The sequence below is a fragment of the Taeniopygia guttata genome, chromosome 4A, assembly GCF_048771995.1.
Source record: "Taeniopygia guttata chromosome 4A, bTaeGut7.mat, whole genome shotgun sequence".
Lineage (NCBI taxonomy): Eukaryota > Metazoa > Chordata > Aves > Passeriformes > Estrildidae > Taeniopygia > Taeniopygia guttata.
This window is the reverse complement of record NC_133029.1, coordinates 8,541,301-8,563,381: the sequence shown is the minus strand read 5'-3', so window position 1 is coordinate 8,563,381 and position 22,081 is coordinate 8,541,301. Positions and strand designations below refer to the sequence as shown.

General features: G+C 41.5%; 1 protein-coding gene and 1 long non-coding RNA gene across 6 annotated transcripts; one reads left to right on the top strand and one right to left on the bottom strand.

Annotated features, from left to right (window-relative positions):
- Nucleotides 1–4,277: 4,277 nt before the first annotated feature.
- ESX1 (ESX homeobox 1) lies at nucleotides 4,278–11,915 on the bottom strand. Of its 3 annotated transcripts, XM_012573040.5 has the most exons (5): nucleotides 11,730–11,915; nucleotides 11,425–11,638; nucleotides 11,301–11,346; nucleotides 6,598–6,884; nucleotides 4,278–5,691 (listed from the first exon to the last, which is right to left on the bottom strand). In XM_012573040.5, the coding sequence occupies exons 1-5, from the start codon at nucleotides 11,827–11,829 to the stop codon at nucleotides 5,466–5,468; spliced, it is 873 nt and encodes a 290-aa protein (XP_012428494.2). In that variant the 5' UTR covers nucleotides 11,830–11,915; the 3' UTR covers nucleotides 4,278–5,465. The 3 variants fall into 3 exon arrangements, with proteins under 3 accessions (XP_012428494.2, XP_030128434.1, XP_030128437.1); XM_030272574.4 differs by lacking the exon at nucleotides 6,598–6,884 and having other exon boundaries at nucleotides 5,373–5,691; XM_030272577.4 differs by lacking the exons at nucleotides 4,278–5,691; nucleotides 6,598–6,884 and adding an exon at nucleotides 7,982–8,043.
- Nucleotides 5,687–15,914, top strand: LOC115495232 (uncharacterized). 3 transcript variants are annotated; one of them, XR_012055983.1, is made up of 4 exons: nucleotides 5,687–6,384; nucleotides 9,165–9,270; nucleotides 9,418–11,782; nucleotides 12,982–15,914. It is a non-coding gene; the product is annotated as an uncharacterized lncRNA (long non-coding RNA). The 3 variants fall into 3 exon arrangements; XR_012055982.1 differs by lacking the exon at nucleotides 5,687–6,384 and having other exon boundaries at nucleotides 8,026–9,270; nucleotides 9,418–9,540; nucleotides 10,021–11,782; XR_005980382.2 differs by lacking the exon at nucleotides 5,687–6,384 and having other exon boundaries at nucleotides 8,026–9,270.
- The last annotated feature ends 6,167 nt before the right edge of the window (nucleotides 15,915–22,081 follow it).

The following is a 22,081-nucleotide window of genomic DNA, read 5'->3' as shown; positions in this document are numbered from 1 at the left end:
GTGGCTTATCACAAGCCAGCACAGTGCAGTTTTTCAGCTGAAATATAGGAAACATTGCTCCAGCCAACAAATGAAGTTAATAGAGAATATGATGTTCTTTCCATGTTTTCCTCCCATTGTTTGGTAAAGTCAGTAGTTAATTGGTGAGGGCAGTGTGACCAGAGGCTGAGGAGAAGACAAGCAGCTGCTGTGAAGTCATGCCTGAGCTGCCTTGTGCCGTGGCTTCTCCACCTGCAGCAAGGACAGCCCTGTTCTCAGGCCTGGATGGGGCAGGAGGGATATCCAAAATCAGAGCAGAATGTGACACAACGCACTAGCTCAATTTCTTTAGAGTCCATATGTAGAGTTGCTTGACTATAAGGTCTACAGAAGCGCCCTGTCCTTAACTGCCTTTTGTGTCTTTTGGGTGGCAGTGCAGCTGAAGTAAGTGAAGTACAGGTGTGTGTGTATTATCACAGGCTTCTTCCCACATGTGCTCTTCATACACTTCCTGGGAAGTCATAAGTCAGACATTTGCTGGTAGGTAATTGTATTGCTAGGGACACACTGTGCACAATCTTTCCCTCCCTCCCTGCTTTTTCTTTTCCTTTGGCAGTGTAGGTTTTATCTGGTGATCCATGGTGTTTTATGAAAAAAAATATCAAAAAGGGGAAAAAAAGGTTCTGCTTTGAGGAAAAATGTCTGAAGTTTGGGGGTGTTTCTCCCTTATGTTCCTTTTTATTTGATTTCAGGCATCTTTCACAGGACGAACAAGCAGAGCAAAATTACTACCTGGAGAAGAGAAATCTTTATTTACCTGGTTTAGCTTAAAGTCAGTTGATCTCTGCTTCCAAATGGCAGTGCATTGCACTTATTGCTCAAACTAAGGGAAAAAGTAACATCCCACTCTACAGTTGGCAAATTTGCAGCAAGGACCCCATTGAAAGCTGGTGGCTTACATCTCATATAACTTGAAATAAAGGAGTCACTCACACATTCATAATCAATACAATTACTTCTACTTTACATGAATTAAGTAATTTGTATGGCATTACTGTTTGGGGCATTTGTATCCCTATTCAGAGCACTTCTTCAGTGTTTCAGTCCTACTGATGGTAAAGGCAGGTGCATGCCAGTTACCCACAAAACCAAGGCAAAGCTCTATGGGGAAAGTCTTTTATGTCCATCTAGATTTGAATTTGTAGTCCCTTTCCAATTACTGTGCTAATTGTTTAAGAGATTGCTAGACTAAAAAAGTTTTTAATCACTAATCTGTTTTTGAAAGGAACTTATGGGCTCAAAACCTGAACTACATACTTCTTAAATTAATTTTCTTCATGAATACTTCTTTCTCAATACAGATTTGTGAGTCAGAACACCCTACTGTGCTTGTTTCTTTGTCTTTTCTTCAAACACCTGGCCTATTATTCTCCTTTTTCTTTTCCCCCAACAAAATCGCTCACTCTTTGTAGGCAAGGTTCTGATGATATAATGTCACTGGAAATACGGAAATTTATCCAACTTCCTATGGCACCAGAACTGAACTTGAACCAGAGAGCAAACTGAAAAAAATTGACAATTTAGCCAAATGTGGGTCCTCCAGTAGAAATATTTATCAGTGTTTTCTGAAGAGATACTAACATGGTTGCAGGATCTTCCAGCAAAACACCTCAAAAACTTGCAATGTGTAAGGTAAAGTCAAGAGGTTTGATTTGAAGATAAGAGTTTTTTTCCTCAGTAGTTGTAGAAGATGACTGGGGTGGGATTGTATTCAAATTTCTCTGTGGCTTTGGAAATCCTCCCATGTATTTTTGCTTTCAGGAAAATCAGATGAATCCAATAAAACAATCAGGGCTTCAGGCCTGCCTCAGTTGAAATCTGTGCCAGGAAACAATCTTGATGTCACCCAGAGAAGATTTAGGCTGCAACCTCTCTTTATTCAGAAGAGAGCCATAGGGACGTATCCTGCAGCCTCAATCCAGGTCAGCGCGGGCTTTGCCTAAATTAGGACTAAATATTTTATTGCACAAGACAAGATAAAATATCAAGAAATAATTGCAATGTTTAGTGTGAGACACACTCTGTAAAATGGCCGACTTGTTCAGGATATGGGAGGCTGCAGACCCCACTGCCCTGAAAAAGACTGGAAAGCAAGTGTCCCTGCTTGATTAATAGCAAATAGTTGACTCCATGTGCAGCTATGAAACTAGGCTGAAGGTTTTTAGCTCCCCAACATTTTTTTAAAATGTAATTTTAGTACTATATCCATAAAAGCTGGTAAATAAGCTTTGTTTTTTAAAATTTAAACAGACTGAATAAGTAAACCTTCTTCCCTTGGTGTGATATTTCATTGTAAGGTATTAATAACTAACACAAAAAACTTTCTGAGTTTTGGTTATGAGCACTTTGTGCTTCCTAACCTGATTTCAAGTGATGTCCTGCATATTTATTTTCATAATACCATTAACTCTCACAGCTGGATTTCAAGTCACATGGAAGAATGGAAATTTCTTGGAAGGACTCATTAAAGCAGAAAAAATGAAATCACCTTAAAGAAAAACTTCATTTCAAAGTAAACCCAGATGAAACATTAGGAAGCTGAGTTCTCTACCTGTACTCATTGGGAACTGCTGATGATTGCAGACAGTGGCTTCTGCCCAGATGGCACAGGGATGATGGCTTCTCCTTAACCAGGAACAAAACAGGCAATGCACTTACCTTTGCTATTCTGCCAAGTGTTGGATTGGGCACAGTATCTTGAAGCTGCAGAGCCATTCAGAAGTGTACACCAAAGGAGACTGTCCTGGCCTCAGTGTGACACTGGGAAGAGTTCACAGCTGGCAGGGGAGTGGTGCCCAGCAGGCTGTGGTCCCAGTAGGAGAGGAGAATGTCTTGGAGAAGCATGCCCTCTTGTAAGGAGAATTAGGACAGAGCAACACCCAAACTGGCAAAGCTTTGGGAACCAACCCTGCTGTCCGGCCCTGCAGTTCCCACACTGGTGCTGAAGTGGCTCGGTGTGCTGGGTGGAGGTAACAGATCCCAGCTCTGGCAGGAGCTGTCATGCACATGAGTGAAGTTACTTGTCTCTGTGTGTTTAACTGCTGTCCCTGAAATTATTTCTAACCATAACTATTGGAAAAACTTTGTTGATAGATAAATGTTATCTCTGATATAACTGCTGAAATTTAGCTTGTGAATTTGATTCCCCCATACCTGAGTGAGATATCTGTGGCCCTCTGGTCAGTGATGAAGATTTTGGTGATAACACATGACCTACTATTTCATGCAATGTATTACATTAGCCTTCAGCTCTTGTTTTTCACATGCTGCTTATCTGGTGAACTTGTCCACAAATATAATTTGCCAAAAATACCCAAGTTTTATTGTTATTGCAGAGTCCTTTTCTTTATGACTTATGGCAAATGCAGGACAGTTTCTGCTGCTTTAAATGAAACAGTGAGTCTCCTTTCCTGCAGAACCTCTCTGCACTGCAAGAGAGAGACACTTGTGGCAAGGAAAGATACCACAGAACCTTGTACAGAACAGGAGTTGTGTAATGACAGTGTTCAAAGCCATTAACCTACTTAAAAGGTTTATTTGGAACAAACTCGACACTTGAGTGGATACTGTGTTGTGCTGCCAGTTGGCAGCCTGGGCCATGAGAGTGGACTGGTGGAAGCAAATAGCTGTTGTGGAAGAAACACACTCAAACTTTGTGTGAGAGGTCCTGCTCACTTCACTTCTGCAGTCTCCTGCTGCTTGACACACAGTGCAACCCTGCTGTAACTTGAGTAGGGAGCTGCTTTTCCTAACTGCTGAAATACCACCACCTTCCCTGCCTGTGCTACCAATGAGGTCTGTGATCCCAAACAGAAATACTTCCACTCTTATGGAAAGTGATGAGTATTTGTCTTTGACCCAGCACACTTCATTCTCTGTCCTGCAGCTAAGTACAAGCTTGGTGCAGTCTCCAGAAGCAGCAATGATGTAGCTGGAGCTCTGCACCTCAAACTCCAGCTGAGAACTCAACTGTGTAGTCTTAAGAGTAGGCCCAGAGCTACCTTGAGAAAGAAATTCTAAAATTCACAGAATCTTTTCAGTGTAAATGTGGTTGAGGACAGTTTTGAGAAAGCAGGCAGCATCAGTGGAGGAGTTCCATGCTGTCCCATCAACCACAGGAACAGAGTTTGCTTGGACCTCTGCTACAGGTGTGGGAAAGGTGATCTCTGTGTGCAGCCAACTATTGGGCTTTCTTATGTTGCTGGGAAGCAAAAATTAGCACTTTTATAACTCTGCCATTTGCACAGTGTCGTGTTTGTTTAATGAGTCCTCACAACAGCCCTGTGAGGTAGGTGAGTGACTGCTAAAGGAACATACAATGACCTGTCCTCGCTTTTCACCACAGCACCAGGAGGATACTACGTGTCCTCACTTTACACTGAAGCATCAGACCTGTGGAGAGTTGTTCTCAGTCCCATGTCCTGGATGGGGAAGTTCAGCAAAGACATTAAAACAACCTGCCATGGAGTCCAGGATTGTGATGGATTGTAGACTCCTGCTCAGTAAGGCCTTTGTTTTCACTCATTTCAACGTTGGTCCAAGGAAGATTTTAACACTTCGCATTGAGTACTCATTCAAATTCTGAAACTACTCAAGGCATGAAATGTCTCAAAATATACAAGTAATCTTACTGGTCTGGTAAGGTGTGCCAGAAATCTTGCTAACAATAGTCAGCAACCTCATATTTACAGCCATAAGCTACTGATTGACATGTATATACATACACAGAAAACTACAGACAATTTACTGCACACTGCTAATCTACTTTCACAGGATACAGTTCATGTACAGAGGTTAAACTTTCTTAGTTAAGACATTGCCACCTGAACATAAAGCAAACTTTTTAAAAATTTGAAACAAGGTACTCTTTGCACAAACCTAGTTCTGAATCAAAAGCCCATACTGAAAATAGTTCCCACCTTGTTCCTGCTAAGTCTGTCTAGAATGCAATATTTCACTGGCATTTGCACTTCAACATGAAGCATGGTCTCCAAGTTAATAACTGTGTACTGATTCTCAAGTACTGCATGTAAGAGTTCCTCCTGAGAAGTTAAGAATTGATTAGAAAAGTGGTTATTCCTACAAAGAATTTTGAGCCTTTGGACTAGCTTCTTGTGAGTTCAGTGATTTCAAAGCTTCAGATATGTGTTAGCCTGATTTACACAGATGAGATAATTCCTGCTTCTGTTTCTGCAGTGCAAGAAATGATACAAGCCAATTTACTGCCTGATTTCATGTTGTAATGAAGGAAAACAATATTTAGCAGGTTGATTTCCTTTCAGTCTGTTACTGAAGCTGCAGGAAATACAGCTCTGTGTGTGTGTGTGTGTGTGTTTTCTTTTTTTAAATGTGTCTCTCTAATGAGAGCTACTTATTGGAGAAGGCATTCACTTTCCCCTCCGTGGCTGTAGTCTGTGGGAGAGCTCCTAACAAAGTTCTTTGTTAGTGTTTGTAAGACTGGAGATGAAGTTTAATTGAGGGATTTGTGCTGAATGTTCTTTCGCTTTGAGTCTTAGTGCTGCAATGCTTGACGTTTTCCTTTCAACTGCTGCTGGATCAGTGAAGGCAGTGAGAACAGGGTCTGACGGGGGTCCAGGAGCTTTCATTAGTACTGAAGCTGTTGTCATGAGAGGATTTAAAGCATTGAGAAACCTGTATTTGAAAGAAGTCAATATTACCCAAATTAAGAATTGTTTTGGAGTAAAAATACTGAGTTGCAGCTTCCCCCCACCAAAGTATTAGGAAAAAAAAGTTCCAAAATTTTCAATTTCTTCCAAATATACATTCTTTTAGCTTTATTTTGCAGTATAATGCCTTGCCCTTAAAAAAAAAAAAAAAAAAAAAGAAAAGAAAAGGCAGAAAATCCCACCCAAAATAAAAAACCAAAACACTTTTAAATAAAATGAACAAGAGATTATCAGACATGGCATGCAGATATCTAGACCAGCAACCATTTGCTTAACCCCTCATGCTAAATCCTTTCTAAACAAACCTTGGATGCTGTAGATCAGCCTGTCCTGTGCAAGCAATAAACCACCTCATAAAAAGGCCAAGTTATATAGCTGTTTATGCAGACAATTTGTTCAGATCAATTGATTCCATGTGAAAAGGATTTCTTTGTCTGTTAGTGTAGTACTAAGATACAAGCTCTAATTTCAGCAAGAGTGCTATCTTCTATTTTTTATATATATTTGTATATACTTACATATAATATATAACGTATTTGCTTATTTTATATATAATGTATTTATACTTGAGAGAGAGTGAGAGAGAAGGATGGAGCTGCAGCCACACAGGTCACAGCAGTCTTTATGAAGACTAGAGTTCAGTGAGACCAAAATCGCAGTAAGTATGCACAATTTGTCTTCAAAAAGCAATTACACATTAAGATTTTATTAGCATGACTTAAACCCAAATCTTGCTGTTCCTAATCAAGTGCCCCTACACAGGAACTAAGCCATTATAGTAAGTTTATTGAGAACATGCAAGTAGCAAAATAATATAAAAGCAGCATTTTTAACAGTTTTGTAATTTAGAAAAAAGAAAATTATTCTATACCTTCCAAAGTGTGGATTTAATATAGGATTTCTGAAGAGAGAAGTCCAGGTAAGACTGCTGAGGCCAAATGGCCCTAAGGTTGAAGGACTAAAAGCTGGGGACATGGACGGCACAGCCAATGTTGAAAGAGGCATTGACCTCCATGTGTGATCCAGGAGGGGAGAATGACTCAGTGGAACATCCAAAAATAGACCAAGTGGGTGCGTTAAGGAGATTCCTGGAACAGTCCCCAGAATTTCATTTTTTTCACGTTTCCTCCACTTTGCCCTTCTGTTTTGGAACCAGACCTTCAATAAGAAATTATAAAGGCATTAGCTGAACTTACTCTGCAGTTTGTCTTACCAGATACTACAGCACGTATTGATATGGATGGCAAAATAATTACTGTTAATACAAACCCCACTTCCTTAATATAAAAGATCTTTTCATAAAGGCCTAAGTGGGTTTATTACAAAATAAATCACTTTTAAATATTGTCAATTTGACTACTCTCTGACTGAAAAGTCACATATGTTTTAAAGCCATTGTCATATTTAACCTATCACCTGAAATGCAAGAGCAATTATTAAAAATGATCATTCTTCCTTTCATAACCTATTTATTGAAAGTTAAATTTCAACAAAGCCATTCAAGAGGTGGCAGTTATAATACAGTACAAAAGTTTTAAATAGCATCTACAGCATTTAAAAATCAGGTTTTGAGGGACCCAGCTTGCTTTACCTCAGCCATGCCCTATGACCATTTCCAGCAGTGTGACTTACCTTCAAGTGGCTTGAATGTCACAAAGTGTGTTTGGGAGAAAAGCCCTGCACACACCAGGACGCTGATCCCCAAACAAGGCTGCGGCACGCCCCAGCCTTGCTGTCCTGAGCCTGATGCTGTTTCTCTCTGTCAATTGACAGAGACACAATTGACTCTCTCAAAGCACTTGTTCTGGGGTTCTCGGGATCCAGCTGAAGAAGTACTGTGCTAGTCCTTTCATTGCAGTGTATTCACACTGGAAAGCTGCTCTTCTCCTGGCAGAGGGATTTACACCCTGCAGGTAACACAGAACTCTCTCGCTCACAGGCAGTCAGATGAGGGAGGTGCGCTCAGCAGAAAATCACAACATCAAAATTTGAAGTTGGTACTTGAAATTCTTGAGTGGCAAGACTCAAGAATTCTTCAGTTTTTCCTCCAGCAACCATCAGCTTTCAATAGTCAGATGTCTTACAAAGGAACCTGTGAAATGCCAGGCAGCTATGCCTGCATGGCAGTGGGGACTAGATACTCCATCAGTCTTCGTCCAAGGCAGGGGTCTGGTAAGGAAAACTAAATTACTGGGATCAGATGAATTTAAATCCCTGTTAACCAGTAATCCCAAGTATTTGTAAGAGGAGCTTATCTAAGATCTCACAGGAGAAGACCATCAACTCAAAGGTTTTAGTGTTTTCTATGAAAAATATCCTGTTTAAAAGGCAATAAATATCTCACACTGAGACATGCAGATAAACCTTCCCTAAAAAGGATAAACACTGCAAGGGTGTTCATGTCCTTACTAAATCTTAGCACTGTTCTTCAATCTGTTCTTCATACAGAAGCCTAACACAAAATTAAATGTCTGCTTTTCTGCTTTCTCTGTCCCAAAACAAATCCATTTTATCACTCAGATATGCACTTTGACTACAAAATATTTTTTTTAATGTTAAAGGTAACTTTGAGCTTAATCCCAAAATGTAATAATCTTTCAGATTTTGTATTTCTCAAAATGGAAGGAAATACCAGCATAGATAGCTAATAATTACCATTAGAAAAAAAGCTGGTTTTCCATTCCTTATTGGTACAAACCCGTCAGTTCAAGTGATAACAGGAGTAGACCAATGCCTCATACCTTAGGCTGACATGACAAACAGCTTTCAAAATTTACTGCACACATTAACATTCAGATTAGTCATCTTGAACCATTTGTTAAGCAGTTTTCCTTTGCTTCCAATAAAAGGCTTAACTTGCCTTTATTCTATTTTCAGAAACTTCTGAAGTGACAAACTAACCATAACAGAAACTGCTATACCAGTCTTAAGATTTTATGACTGTAATATCAATGGCAAAATACTCTAGAGAAAAGTGTTAGTTAATACTCAAAAATGAGTTTTAAACCATCAAGTTTTGAATTGCATGCGAAATTTTACCCAGATTATATTTGCAATTACTAGCATTGTGCATATCTGACAAGAGATTCAGGCCTTTTATAAAGGAAAATGTGAGCATGAAAATTTGATTGCTTTCTTGCTGTAATTTTCTGTAAAATAGTGTCCTATTTAATTGATGTAATACCTAATGATGCTAGAAAGATACATAGATGTGCATAACTGTATCATGTTTCTGCTGTAAGTGAATAAGAGGATCGTAATGAGAAAATGTGACAAGGATTTCTTGATCAGTTATATCTGTAAGCAAGTGTTTTAAAACTGATGCAGTTTATGGCAATAAAATACCCATGAAACCTTTTATCCCTCACAATAAACAAGATAAAAGATTCCTTTAACTTTTTCTTATTTTCTTCCCATCCTAACAATATGAATAATGAGAAACATGATTGACAACAACAGATGCAAATGCTACTGAAGAGTAATCCCAGCATGGGTCCAGGTTATGAAAAGGTTTTGCAGACTCTGTGACTACCTCTTTCCCAAGGTAAGGAATCTTATTGGGAAGGAATTCTCCTTTATTCTATAAAAGTAAATAAGGGGTGGTGTTGGATGAAGGAGATCTCTTTGAAACGATGATGAAATGAGCATATATTTATGCCATTTTTTTCTTATTTGTTCATTTTCATGTAAGACTCAAAAGGCCAGAGGAGGAACAATGCAGTGGCTGGTACCCATTTCAGCTGGTTTCTCCTCAGAGAAGCAAAAAACCATTTGTAAAACACATCGAGGTGAAGAAATGGTCTGACTGAATTGGGTAAGATAAATTTCTCGAGTTTACTCTTGACTAAGTAAAGAGATGCCACTTTCCATGTCAGCTGATTTAGCCAGGTACTATGGGAGAGGATTGCAAGCCTTCATTTCACACAGGATGCCTTACAGAGCAGCTATGAGCATGGGCATGTGTGCCAAGTGTTTGGTAATTGCGATAGTTTAAGTACAGTGCATCACTGTTATTCCTACACATCCCCTTCCCTCCAGGCTGAGCCCAGTTTCCCACAGGGTAGGAACAAGGGCTTGGCTCTGTGCACTGCAAGCTCACACTAAAAACTGTGCTGACTCTGTGCTCCATGCTCAGGAGACTTGTGTTAAGATCTAACAGATCAAGGAGGCAAAGAGGTACCAGGAACAGCTCTTTGCTCTTTCCATCCCCTGGGGATGCATCAACTCTGTTATTTTTCTTATTAATTCCTTTTTGGCTCCATCAAACACAAACTTTTCATTTCTTTTTTCCTAGATGCGTCATTAAGGGATGAGTTCCTCTTTGCCATGTACCATTGCACCATTCCTTCACAGGGTCTACAAAGTATGTACCCCGCAAAGGGAATTTGACAGTAACAGTTAAAGTAACAACTTTTCACCCATGTATTTTTCATTGTTAGATGCTATGTGCAATTGTCAGAGACTGGGGCATGTCAGTGACTAGAGGTTTTAGTCATTGTTGATGTTAGGAAGAGTGGAGGATACATAATTTCCCCCAGCTCCACAAAAGAGAGCTAAAAAGTTCATTCAAGTGTTATTTGAGTCAATTATAAAGTACTAGTACTTTATACTTCTAATGCCTTTTTTGAAGATGGTGCATATTAAAATAAAAAGCTAGAAAAGTTACTGTTTTACAGACTGTAACGGTGGTGTGAACCATCACAGATCCAGTGATGGAGTAATGACAAAGCATACAAACAAGGATCTGTCATTAACAATATCAAAGCTATGCAATAGTAAGCAGGACTGTCACATTGAGCAGCTGCACCACTTCTCAGTCTTTCACAAGTAGGCACATACCCGGAGTTGTGCTGGAACAGTCAATATCTGATCTACAGCACAAACCAAATTTAGTACAATTGTCATTTGCAGTTTATAAATACTTGAAAGCCTTCACACCTTTTGAAAAAAAAATTCTTTTTTTTTTTTTTTTTTCCTCCCTGTAATTTCTGTATAAAAAGGGGATTTCTAGGTTATCAAGAAATGAATCTAAAGAAAATGGTTTTTAAGGGATATTGTTGACCAGTAGTGCATAGAGTCAGGAAAAGTTACTAAGAGTCATTTGTAATTTAAGCAAACTGCAGGCTACAAGGGATTAGTGTCTTTTTTTAAGTATGCTGAAGTTCCACAGGCATTGCTGCAATCACAGCCCAGCTGGGCACAAAATTCTCCTGCACGGGACCTGACTGTCATATATGAATGTCAAATTCACCTTCCATTTGTTTTAACTGGTCATTTAGAAGCGTTTTTAGTTTTATTGAGCTAAGCAGACCAAGAGAAGGATGTTAACTCTGCAGTCTCAGTAAATAACTTTGAATGCCCCACAGAACCCCTCATTTTCTGTAAACAACCTAATTTATCCTTTTTTAATCCTGCCTTTGCGACCCACGGAGCCGCCGCTTCCCCGCCGCGGAGGTGGCGCGCCCGTCCCCCGCACCTTCAGCACCACCCGCGCGGACGGGGCGCGCCCGGCTGAGGCAGAGGGAGACCGCGCTGTGTTCAACCCCCCCTTGTCCCTCGTCCCCTCACACTCACCTGCACCCGGGCTTCCGTCAGGTCCAGGCGCAGGGCCAGCTCCTCTCTGCGGGAAGAGCACTCGGTTAGAGCCGGAGCTCGCCCGCTGGCCCGGCCCGGCCGCGCCCGCCCCTCCCGCCGCTACCTGGTGAACACGTCGGGGTAGTGGGACTTGCAGAAGGCGCGCTCCAGCTCCTCCAGCTGGAAGGTGCTGAACGTGGTGCGGTACCGCCGCTGCTTCCTCTTCACCGGAGCCGGTGCCTCGGAGCCGGCCGGGCGCTCCTCACGCTCCTCCGCCGGCTGCTCCTCCGCGGGGCTGCGCGCTCGGCCGGGCCGCGGCGTCTGCGCGCGTTCCGCGCCTGAGGGAGACAACGGCGGAGTTACCGGGGCGGCCCCGCTGCCCCTCACCGCGCCGCCTCTCACCGGGCCGCCCTCCCCGCCGCCCCTCACCGTGCCGGCCCGCGGCGGGGCCGCGGCCCAGGATGCTGTCGATGAAGTAGGAGGTGAGGAGGTGCAGGGCCGGCGGGGCGGCGGGGGCCGCGCTCTGCATGGCTGCGGGCAGGGCCCCCGCGCCGCGCCGCGCCGCGTTTTATGGGCGCGGGCAGCGCCCGGCTCCGCGCCCCGGCATTAGCATTTCATTACCGCGTGGCGTCAAGGCCGGGGGTGGGACGCGCTGTGCCCCGCTCGCCGGGCCGCCTCCCCCGGGCGGGCACAGAGCCGCCCCAGCGGGGCTGCCCTCGCCGCCCCGGGGCCGTACCGCCGCTCCCTCCCCTCCCGCAGGCCGGCCGTCACTTTTGGAAACCTCGGTCGGGGCGCGGAGCGGCTGCGGTGAAGTTGTGCCGTGGCCGGCGCCTCGAGAGCTGCGATGGGTCCGCAGTGAGCGCTGAGGGACCCCGGCTGAGACCCAGGAGGGAGGGAGAACAGTCACTAGTGTTTGCCTTTATTGCTCCTCATAACCTTACACTTGTTGAATTCAGCTTTATAAGGCTGACCTTGCAAAGCGCCGTTTGCCGGCAGGTGAAGGGGAAGTGCACAAATCCATGCAAGGCTGAGTCTTTTTTCCTGGAGATCTCTAATTCCACTCCTGCTGTAATTATGTTGTCGCTGCTGTTACAGCAATGGTTCCTCAACAGGAGTCCTGGAAACGATTTCCTGCACAGGGAGACTTCCAGCAGGTCTGTGATCTTTCTGTGGTGTACTGATAGAGACTGTCAGAAATAAGATGACAAAATGACTTGAGCCTGAGATCTTGATTTTGGGGGATGAGAATGAAATACTACTTTCTAGAGAGTCTTACAGAGAGTACAGCAGAAAAGGGCTAAGAACCCCTAAACTCCAAAACTAGTGGCTGAAAGCCGAAGCCAGAAAAATTTAGATTAGAAATGAGGCAAAGATTTAAAAATCTGTGTGTTTATATTTAAGTTTTCAAACAAAAGTGGTGGAGTTCTGTGTTCTCTGTCTTCATATCAAGGCTGGATTAGTTTACCTTCTAGCTGAAGACATAGAGGCTGTCAGTGCAGAAATGCTTCCTGACTTTGTGACCTGTCAAAAAAGTTACTCCTGGCATTGCAGCCCACAGGCGATTTTTTTTTTTTCAGTTTTTTCCTCCTCTCCTTTCACCTCACCGGGGATGTGTGAACTGCTTTAGTAGTTCTATCTTTATACTGACAGAGCTCCTTGCTGTCTCTCTGTTCTGCTGCAGGGCTTTTTGACTCAGACCTTGACTTCATTCCTTTCACTACAATTTGGTTTGGCCTGGAGCAATACCTTTGTGAATCTATTCCTGTGGAATTCTCTATGAGAAGGTTTGGGACAATACTTTGTGGCTTACTCTCGAAAAAGTAAGGTTCTTGTATGAAAGATGACTCTGGGTAACATTTACAGAAAGCATTTTTTTTAAACATGGTGTTTTCTTTACATTTCCTAGTTTATTGCCCTATTCGTATCCTGATCCCAAGTTATAAAGCTCAGACTGCCACATTCAACCTTGATTGTGTTCAAAGGCCTAGGGACTCATTTGTGTTGGGGAAACAATGATTCTATGCATCCTATGGACCAAATGCTGTCAATTCAAGGAAACAAGATTTGAGCGATCTAATTTCCTTTGACTAAAGAAACTATCAGAACTTCATAAGGAATGTTCTGGATGTGGAATAGCCAGTGATATGCTTGTTTTATAGTTACAAATGTGTTACAGTTGTGTCTGTGGTCAAAGAGAAACCCCTACATCTTGGAGATCATGCCCAGGAATTCCAATGGTATCTCCCAAGAGCCAGAAGGAATAAATTTTATTACTTCTGTCTTCCATACGAACCAAATCCATGATCAACAGCAGGTAAAACTTCTGTCTAGAGCTACAGGGGTGGCTTGTGTGAGAATTTCCCCCACATTCAACAAGCCAGTGTCAGCTGGCTCCAGGATGGACCCACTCTGGCCAAAGCTGAGTTCATCAGCAATGCTGGTAGCACCTCTGGGACAACAGAATTATGAAGAGGAAAAAATCTGCACAACGGCAACTGCAATCAGAGGGAAGAGTGAGAATATGTGAAGAACAGATCTGCAGACACCCAGGTCAGTGAAGAAGAATGCAGGAGGTTCTCCAGGTGCCAGAACAGAGATTCCCTGCAGCCTGTGGGGAGGCAGCTGTGCCCCAGGAGCCTTTGGGGCTCCATGGTGGAGCAGAGATCCGCCTGCAGTCCAGGATGAACCCCTGGGACAGGTGGATGTACCCAAAGGAGTTTATGACCCCATGGGGCCAGTGCAGGAACAGGTTTGCTGGCAGAACTTGTGACCCTATGGGGGACCCCCTGAGGAACAGTCTGTTCCTGAAGGACTGCAGCCTGTGGTGGAAGAGACTCATACTGGAGAAGGGCCGGGACAGCTGACCCCACCTGACCTAAGGGATATCCCAGACCATACGATGTCTGCTCAGCACTAAAGGCTAAGGGAAAAGGGTGTAGGGCATTTATTATTACGAAATCTGTCTTCTAGAACAGCTGCTGCATGGGCTGAAGCCCTACTTCCCCAAAAGTAGCTGGACATTGTCTGCTAATAGGAAATAGAGAAAAAATCTTGTGTCTTGTTTTGCTTCTGTGTCTGGCCTCTGCTTTTGCATTATTAAACTGTGTTTATTTTAGTCCATTATTATTTTCATTCTATTTTCTCCCCTCTTTATCAAAGAGGGGAGACAGCAACTTTGTAGGCAACTAGTGTTTAGCAAAAGCCAATCCACAATAAATTTGCATTTTTCAGATGTCTTCAGGCTGGCTACATTTACACTGCTGACTGATGTTAGAGTTGTTATTTTGGATTTGTATAGTGTCTTGTCATGAGCTGAGCAACCTATGTCATAGTTACTGAATAATGCCATTGAAAAATGTCCTAAAAGAGTATTATTTAAATACATTTTCATTACTTAGTGTTTAACCAACCTTGTTGCTGCTGCTTTCTTGGTTTTCTCTGGCTCCCATACAAAGTAAAATGTGATAGATTAATCATAAAGCTGACCTTGTCCATGGAGTGTTTGAAAGATGAAGGGAAGAATATGCATCTATTTGTGGATGACAGCAGAGCTCCAGCTGCATGAGGGGTTCTGGCATTTGCTGCGCTTGAAATGTCTCTTGGCATGTTGGTAATGTATTTCAGCATTCTTCAAACCGCCTTAAATATATAAATATATGTTAATGGAGTTTAATATTTAGGCTTAGAAAAATATCCTATCCATATCTACATTGAAAAAACGTTCTGAGATGAAATATGTGATGACGTTAACAGGAAAAATTTCTTGAGCATGTCAAAGGAGTTGGTTTGATAGCTTGGCACGGATCTTTATTGGCTTGAAGAAGGAAAATAGCTACTCTCTTGAGAATTAAGTGCAAAACATGGGTGAAGCAGAAGAGTTCCTGATGAGAGCTGCATTGACTGTGGTTGATGTCCTAGGTACCAGATGAAAAGCGCTGGAAGCCTTTAACACCTCTTCAGATTGTTCATATTCTTATTAACACATCTGGTTTCTCATTCTATTTCTGTTTTACACAGAGGCCTGAAGATCTGCAGGAACTCAAAGATCAGCACCTCTCTTTCATTTTATGGGATTAAATCTGGGCTAAGTGTGTGGCAATCCTGTAAATACTGGGAGAATGCAAGACTGAATGTTGTGGTACAGCCTTAGTTGGTCTCTCTTAAGCCAATTGATACTTATTATAGCAGCTGCACCAGAGTGCAGTAACTCTTTTGTAATGGAATCACAGTAAGCTGGTTTCCCATTTCAGTTAATAACTTGTGAAAATAATGTAAGTGCTTTTTGCTGATTAGGCATACGTGACTGCTTGGAAAATAATGTGTGTGCAGTAGATGGCAATTCAGCTTCCCTTTCTGTGCTGCATATTCAAAAGCACAGTAAAATATTAGTTGAAAGAAGAATAAGATAAGAATTGGAATGTTGCTGACTATGGAGAAGGCACTGTGTTGAGACACTGCTGTCCCTGTGCTCATTCTGACCAACCTGCCTCGAGCAGATGTTCCTCTGTTGTGTCCTCATCCAAATCTCTTGGCAGTCTCACTTTCAGAACTCTTCTTTCCCTCTCTGCAGATCTTTGATTTTATGCAGACAAATAAACGGAGAGGCTCAGTCTTCCCTTTGTGCAGTTGGTTCTTGAAGGCGATAGATTGTTCGTGAAGGGCTGGCATGCAAGAGGTTCCTGTTGAAGTGACATGAAAGTGTTGCAAGATGCCTGGAACGACCTGAACATACTGCCCTGAGTGTTCTCTCAGCAACTGCAGTAGTGCACTGTCTCTCAAACCCCTTAGGTAGAAAGTGAAGAACTCGTTGGTGCACAAGTACCTCTAGCAGTGTCATTATGATAAATTAATATTTACTGGATCTGCTAAAGCCACCCCTTTGGGGTCACAATTAAATGAGGCTCTCATCTCTTCTAAAAAGTAAAAAAAAAAATGTATGTCTTAACATCACAATGTTTCTAGACTCTGCATTTATGGAGCAAAAAACTGGTAGCACCTAGGGTCCCAGAAGACCAAGAATAAGTAAAAAGGATGCAATATTAATTTGTTTTTTCCTAGAAAGTGCTAGATAATAGACTAAAAAAACCCCATGTTTTATCTCTCTTTAAGGGTTCATATTTTACTATTTCTGAGGGGTGACAGTTCTCTATCATGTTTACATATTCCTAAAGTGAAAATTACTTTTTTTTTTTTTCCAAATTACTTTATTTAGGGGCTGACTATGAATGTTGAACTAGACTTGGAAGACCACATTCCTTCTTCCTTTTCTGGCCCTTGACAACAAATCATCACTTCCATGTGCATAATTTACTCATATGTGAAATTGGGATGGTCTCACACTTTTTGCTATTAAATTTTCTCTGGGAAAGCTGTGTCTGTTTAGAATAATGTTTAGAATAAATACAGCTGATGTTTACCCACTTACAATTGTAAAATATGTTGTACCCATAAAAAATATACTACATAGGGCTTTTTAAGCCCTAAATATAACCTCGTGTAAGTTCCAAAATGACCACTGGAAAATCTGTTTCTGATTACTTTTTTCTGTATTTCCATGATTATTTTAGAAACAAATCTTTACCAGGTATGTTCTTCAATATTTTATTTATATAAATATATATAAATTTTATAAATTTAGAATAATATATAGGAATAGTAATTTATGCAGATATAAAGCTATCCAGTTCTTCCCAAATGCTGTGGGTTCTATGAATAATTCCAACTCACTTTATGGACAGGGACCGAAGTCAGGAGACTTCAAAGAGTTGTGAACTGTCCATAATGTGCAAGGGAGGTTCTGCTACAATCTCTGTGTTATCTGTGTCTCAATTTTCTGCAAATGTAGTAAGTAATTGTTGTTTCATCCTTGTACTTATAACCATTTTGCTACTGCCATTATGGAGATTTGAGGCATGGGGAGGTGGAATGGTGAAGGAAATTTGGACAATTCTGTGTATATAAAGTGATTGCCCATGCTCAGCCTTATTGACTGAACCATCCAATTTTCCCTTTAATATACCCTCTTTAACACACTAGAAATTTTATGGGAGGTATAACTGAAGAAATCCACAGCATCTGTATCTGTTCCTATAATAAAAATATAAATGAAGGAGTCAGTCAATATATGAGGGTCTGTAGAGCTGTACTGTATGACAATTATTCTGTAATTAGCTTTTTGGAATTGAAACAGAGTGAATCATTAAAAGGAAACAACTAAGCAGTGAAGACCTGAACTGAGCAAACACCTTCACCTCATGTTGGAAACCAATTGTGAAGAGGAGTACAAATACAGCCTGGATTTGAGTCAGGTAACAGCAGCCCAGAGTGACCTTATCCAAGAAGAAGGTAAGTGTGAATCAGAGAGTTTTTTTCTCCTCCTAGGAAGTTTGTGTCCATCTTTATGAAGCAATGTTTAAGGATGTGTAAGCTGCTGTGTTTGATAGGAGTGGTAACAATGGCACGGAGTGTAACTGCTACAGGTTGGAAGTCAATGTGCTTAAGCATCTGCTCGATTGCTCTGCTGGAATAGAATATTAACTGCTGCTGTTAACAGCAGCTTCATAATATTTCAGCAGCCACCGGTAGCTGGCTGGATTTATGTATAATCATTATAACTATTTGTAATTTAAAAAGAGATTTGATGACTGTAGGAGATGGTAGGTGGGGTGAGAGGACAGAAAGAAGGAAGGAATGACCAGGGAAACCTTCCTGTATTGCAAGATTTTCCTTCTTTTTTGTTATGTGTGCTACAGAAGAGGAGATTCAGGGTTTTTTTTTAGGGAGCTATTTTCTGATAATGTTTTAATGAGAAGTCACAGCTGCCAGAAGCAGTATGTGCAGTCAGAAGGGTGTATTTTCCTCATCTGCCCTGCTCTCACATGTATATCTGATATGCTAGGAAAGGTTATAAATTTCTTCCAAAAATCCTATTTACACAGCTTTTGTGAGCCTGCAGGCTTCTTCCCATCAGGATTGCCTTGATTTTACCCTCCTGTGGCATCAGTCTGTGTATCTCTCTTCTTCAGGTGAAATCTGCAGCATTGGCTGTCTTTGAAGAGAGCAATGCAAGTGAGAATGTGAGGTAACATCTTTGTCAAAAAAGAAACCCGTTCCTTTTCTTTGTCTGAGCACCTATGTGCTGTACAAAAACACTCTCAACTCCTGGCCTGACTTCGGTCACAGTTTATGGCTACATCGAACAGTTTTGTCTCTTCTTTGGCAGAGCTTTAGGACGGTGAACTCTGCGCTCCCTCTTGTGGTATATGTAGAAATGTGAAGAAAGTTTGGGGAAAAGCTGCCCGTGACAGTGAGGGAAGTAGAATGTGCTTGTTTTACTTAGTATCTTGTGAAAGAATAAAGTGCGATTTCTGATGTTACCCGAAGTGGTGTGAAAGTAAAAGGTTTTCATAGGTTAAAACACATACCTGAAGCAAATAACTTTCTAAAGCAAAACTAAATGTTGGATTTTATTATAGCTTTCCAATAGTCAGGGAATGCAGAATTGTGAAATACAATTAGGTATATGCTGTTGATTAATTTTTACATGTACACATGAAAGAACATCTTAGGAATATTTACCCCACACTAGTTAAATTTTTTATGTCACTTCCTGCATACCTTTGTGCCATTTCATGTATCTTCCCATTTCTATTACTTCTTTGGTGTATTTGTTGTATTTTTTCCTTTCCCTTACTTCTTCGTTTGTGATCCAATAGCAGAAATTCATTCATTTTGTGATCCATTAGCCTGCTTGGCCCTAGATTTTACAAAACATTTACATAAGATGTGCAAAGATACTTATCCCATAGGTGGAAATTATGTGCACTCTAGAGATGAGAAAAGGAATAGCAACAGAGATTACTACACCCCAGATTACTGCAGGTTGCTCTAACTCTGTAAAGATGCTGTGTTTTCTTGGATTCCATAATGCCACTTGTGATAATGTGTTTTTCTGAAAATATTTATCCCCTCAGGGAGGAATTTTTTAAAACTTTACAGTGAAGCATTATGCAAAGCCATTTGCAGGATGAGGAGCCTGGTTTGAAGGAGACTTCACTATTTGTTCACGTTTAGCTTCATGTCTTTGCCATGGGCTGCAGTGTTACTGCATACACACATGTGGGAGTGCCCAGAGCTCCAGGACCCCCTGGTGCCCTGCAACAGTGCACTGGTGCAAGGTCTGATCTTGAAATTACTGAGAGGCAAATGAGGAATATCAGAGAGTTGTTAAAGATGAAGTTGTTAAAGATGTAACTGGTGTTACACAGTTACAGGAAAAGAGAAACACGTCTAGCTCGGTTATACAGAACTAACACCACAGAATGACTGTGGTTTTGGCCCAATAATAGTTTTAAGGAATGATGGTATCACTGGCTAAACAGGCTAATAATATTCTGCAGGTTATATCATGACTTCTCTTCTCTGTTGACCTTAATTGTATCCATTAAATGTCTGCAGCCTCCAGTATCATCCAATATCACCAATAGTCTTGTGGACAGTATGAGCCATTGCTGTTGGCTAGATATAGTGGGATTTTGAGAAGGTGGGAGGGAGTTAATTTTCTCTACAGTAGTTGGTTTTGGCCCATGGTTTGGATTTGTGCTGGCTGCAGTGCTGATAACTCAGAGATGTTTTTGTTACTGCTGAGCAGGGTTTAACCTGAGCCGAGGCCTTCTCTGCTCTGAGCCCAGCCCAGCAGCAAGAGGCTGGGGGTGCACAAGGAGCTGGGAGGGGACCCAGCCAGGACAGCTGAGCCCAGGGACATCCCAAACCACAGCGCCTCATGCTCAGCACAGAAACCTGGGGAGAAGGAGGAAGGGGGGGATCTTTGGTGTGATGATGTTTGTCTTCCTGAGTCACTGTATATGTAATGCAGCCCTGGTGTCCTGAGGATGCTGAGAACCTCCATGCCTTGGCAAAGTGGGAAATGAGCTCCTTGTTTTGATTTGCTTGTGTGTACAGCTTTTGCTTTCCTATGAAACTGTCTTTTTCTCAACAGGGTATTCTCACATTTACTTTCTCTTTTAAACATTCCACTGGGAAGCTGTGTGGTGTTTAGTTGCTGTCTGGGGTTAAATCACAATAGTGGTGAAAAATTTTAACATTAATGAAAGATTATGTTTTTGATGTGGCTCACTTGGCATTTCCAAGCAAAATTGCTTTGATTTCTCTTTGCTGTGATTTAAAATATTTGAGTTTGCCTCAGAATGCTTATGTAGATATTTGTAGTTTTACTGCTGGGTAGAGGACAAACCATGCAAAGAAATCAATAATTACCTTATCTGGATTAGAAGCCCTAAAATGCTCTAAGCAGTGCAAGCATTGAGTGAGCCACTGGGACTTATTTGCAGGGAGTACAAGCTGTTGTAAATGTAGAACACCCTGAAGTATCTTGATTTTAAAAGTCATTTAGGAGCATCATCCAGAGCACATTGAAGTGGGTAGGTGTCTCATATTTTTCCAAGGTGTGGCTGTCATGAAGCTGGGGACTTGCAGAGATACAGAAATAAATATTCCAGTGGTGTGAAGTTTTGCTTAATGATGGGACATGGTTCAAAACATACATGAGATTTTCTGGAGTGTTCATTGCCCAGGTAACCCCCTTAAACTTTTTCATTGTATGAGCAGTAGAAGATGGATGCTTGAGGAAAGAAGTGGACTACCTACATAAGTGGATGAAAGTTCTCACAGGGAATTGGAGCAACAAAACACAATAAAAGATGTTCTACTTAATTTAAAAAAAGTCAGTGAACCAGACTGAGTTTAAATAGTTTCTGTGAAAAATCTATCTCGTGGCTGTTAAAGGTGTGAGCTGCTGTTTGCCTTTGTGGTGCAGTTGTTCCAGATACTATCAGCTTTGGAATGCCTAAATACAATTTGAAGTCTAAGGGACAAATCTGTTTCTTTCTTTTCATCCTTAAATGCCTCAATGATGCTATCCGCAGGCATTTACACCTTAGGGGGAAGAAGCCAAATGATTAAAAGAGTGGCCTGTACAGCCCTGAGGTTAAAATAAATAACTGGTGCCATGAACTTCTGTTTCAATACTTTCTGTCTTTGAGCTGTTTAGGAAACACCTTTGTCCATTGCTCCCAGTAGGTGCAGGTAATATATCTTTTTTTCCTCTTTAAAATGAAAACCTGAGCTTCTGACGGGATCATGTGAGTCTAGTAATTGGATCTTTAAAACAGACCCATGAAATAGTGCAGCACTTGTGGTGAGTTATGGGAGTGCTGACAGTGCTTTAAACAAGGGCTCTGTCATAATTCTTGCTGCCCATTTCCTGGTGAACACAGACATGTGCTGCTCTCCTTCCTAGGATGGAGGCGAGGGTGTTACAATTATTGAGAAATGAAGCAGAGATTTATTTTTACATTAACCTGCTACATAAATATCTTTTATACTGTTCGGCTGATTCACAGTCCTCATTAATGGATTAAACTTGCTAGTTTGTCTCTTTATCATGTTGATAGACCTGTTAAATGAAACCCTGAGAAATCAGACAGTTCAGTCCTGTGGCCAATGGCAGCATTTCACAGCAAAGATTTCTGGCTGGGTTGTACGTGCCAAATGTTCAGGCAGCTTGTGCTTATCAGCATCCATTATACTTTTTGTTGACTTGGACCATTAATAACCTGTCAGATTAGGTAATTAGGCTGTCTCGAGTAGCCAGGGAAAATTGTTTTTCCTAACTGATGGTATGGGTTTGTGCAGTTGTGCAGATAAGCACTTGGTCAAATGGCAGTTCAGGCAATTTTTAACTGGCCTTGCTGATGAATGCA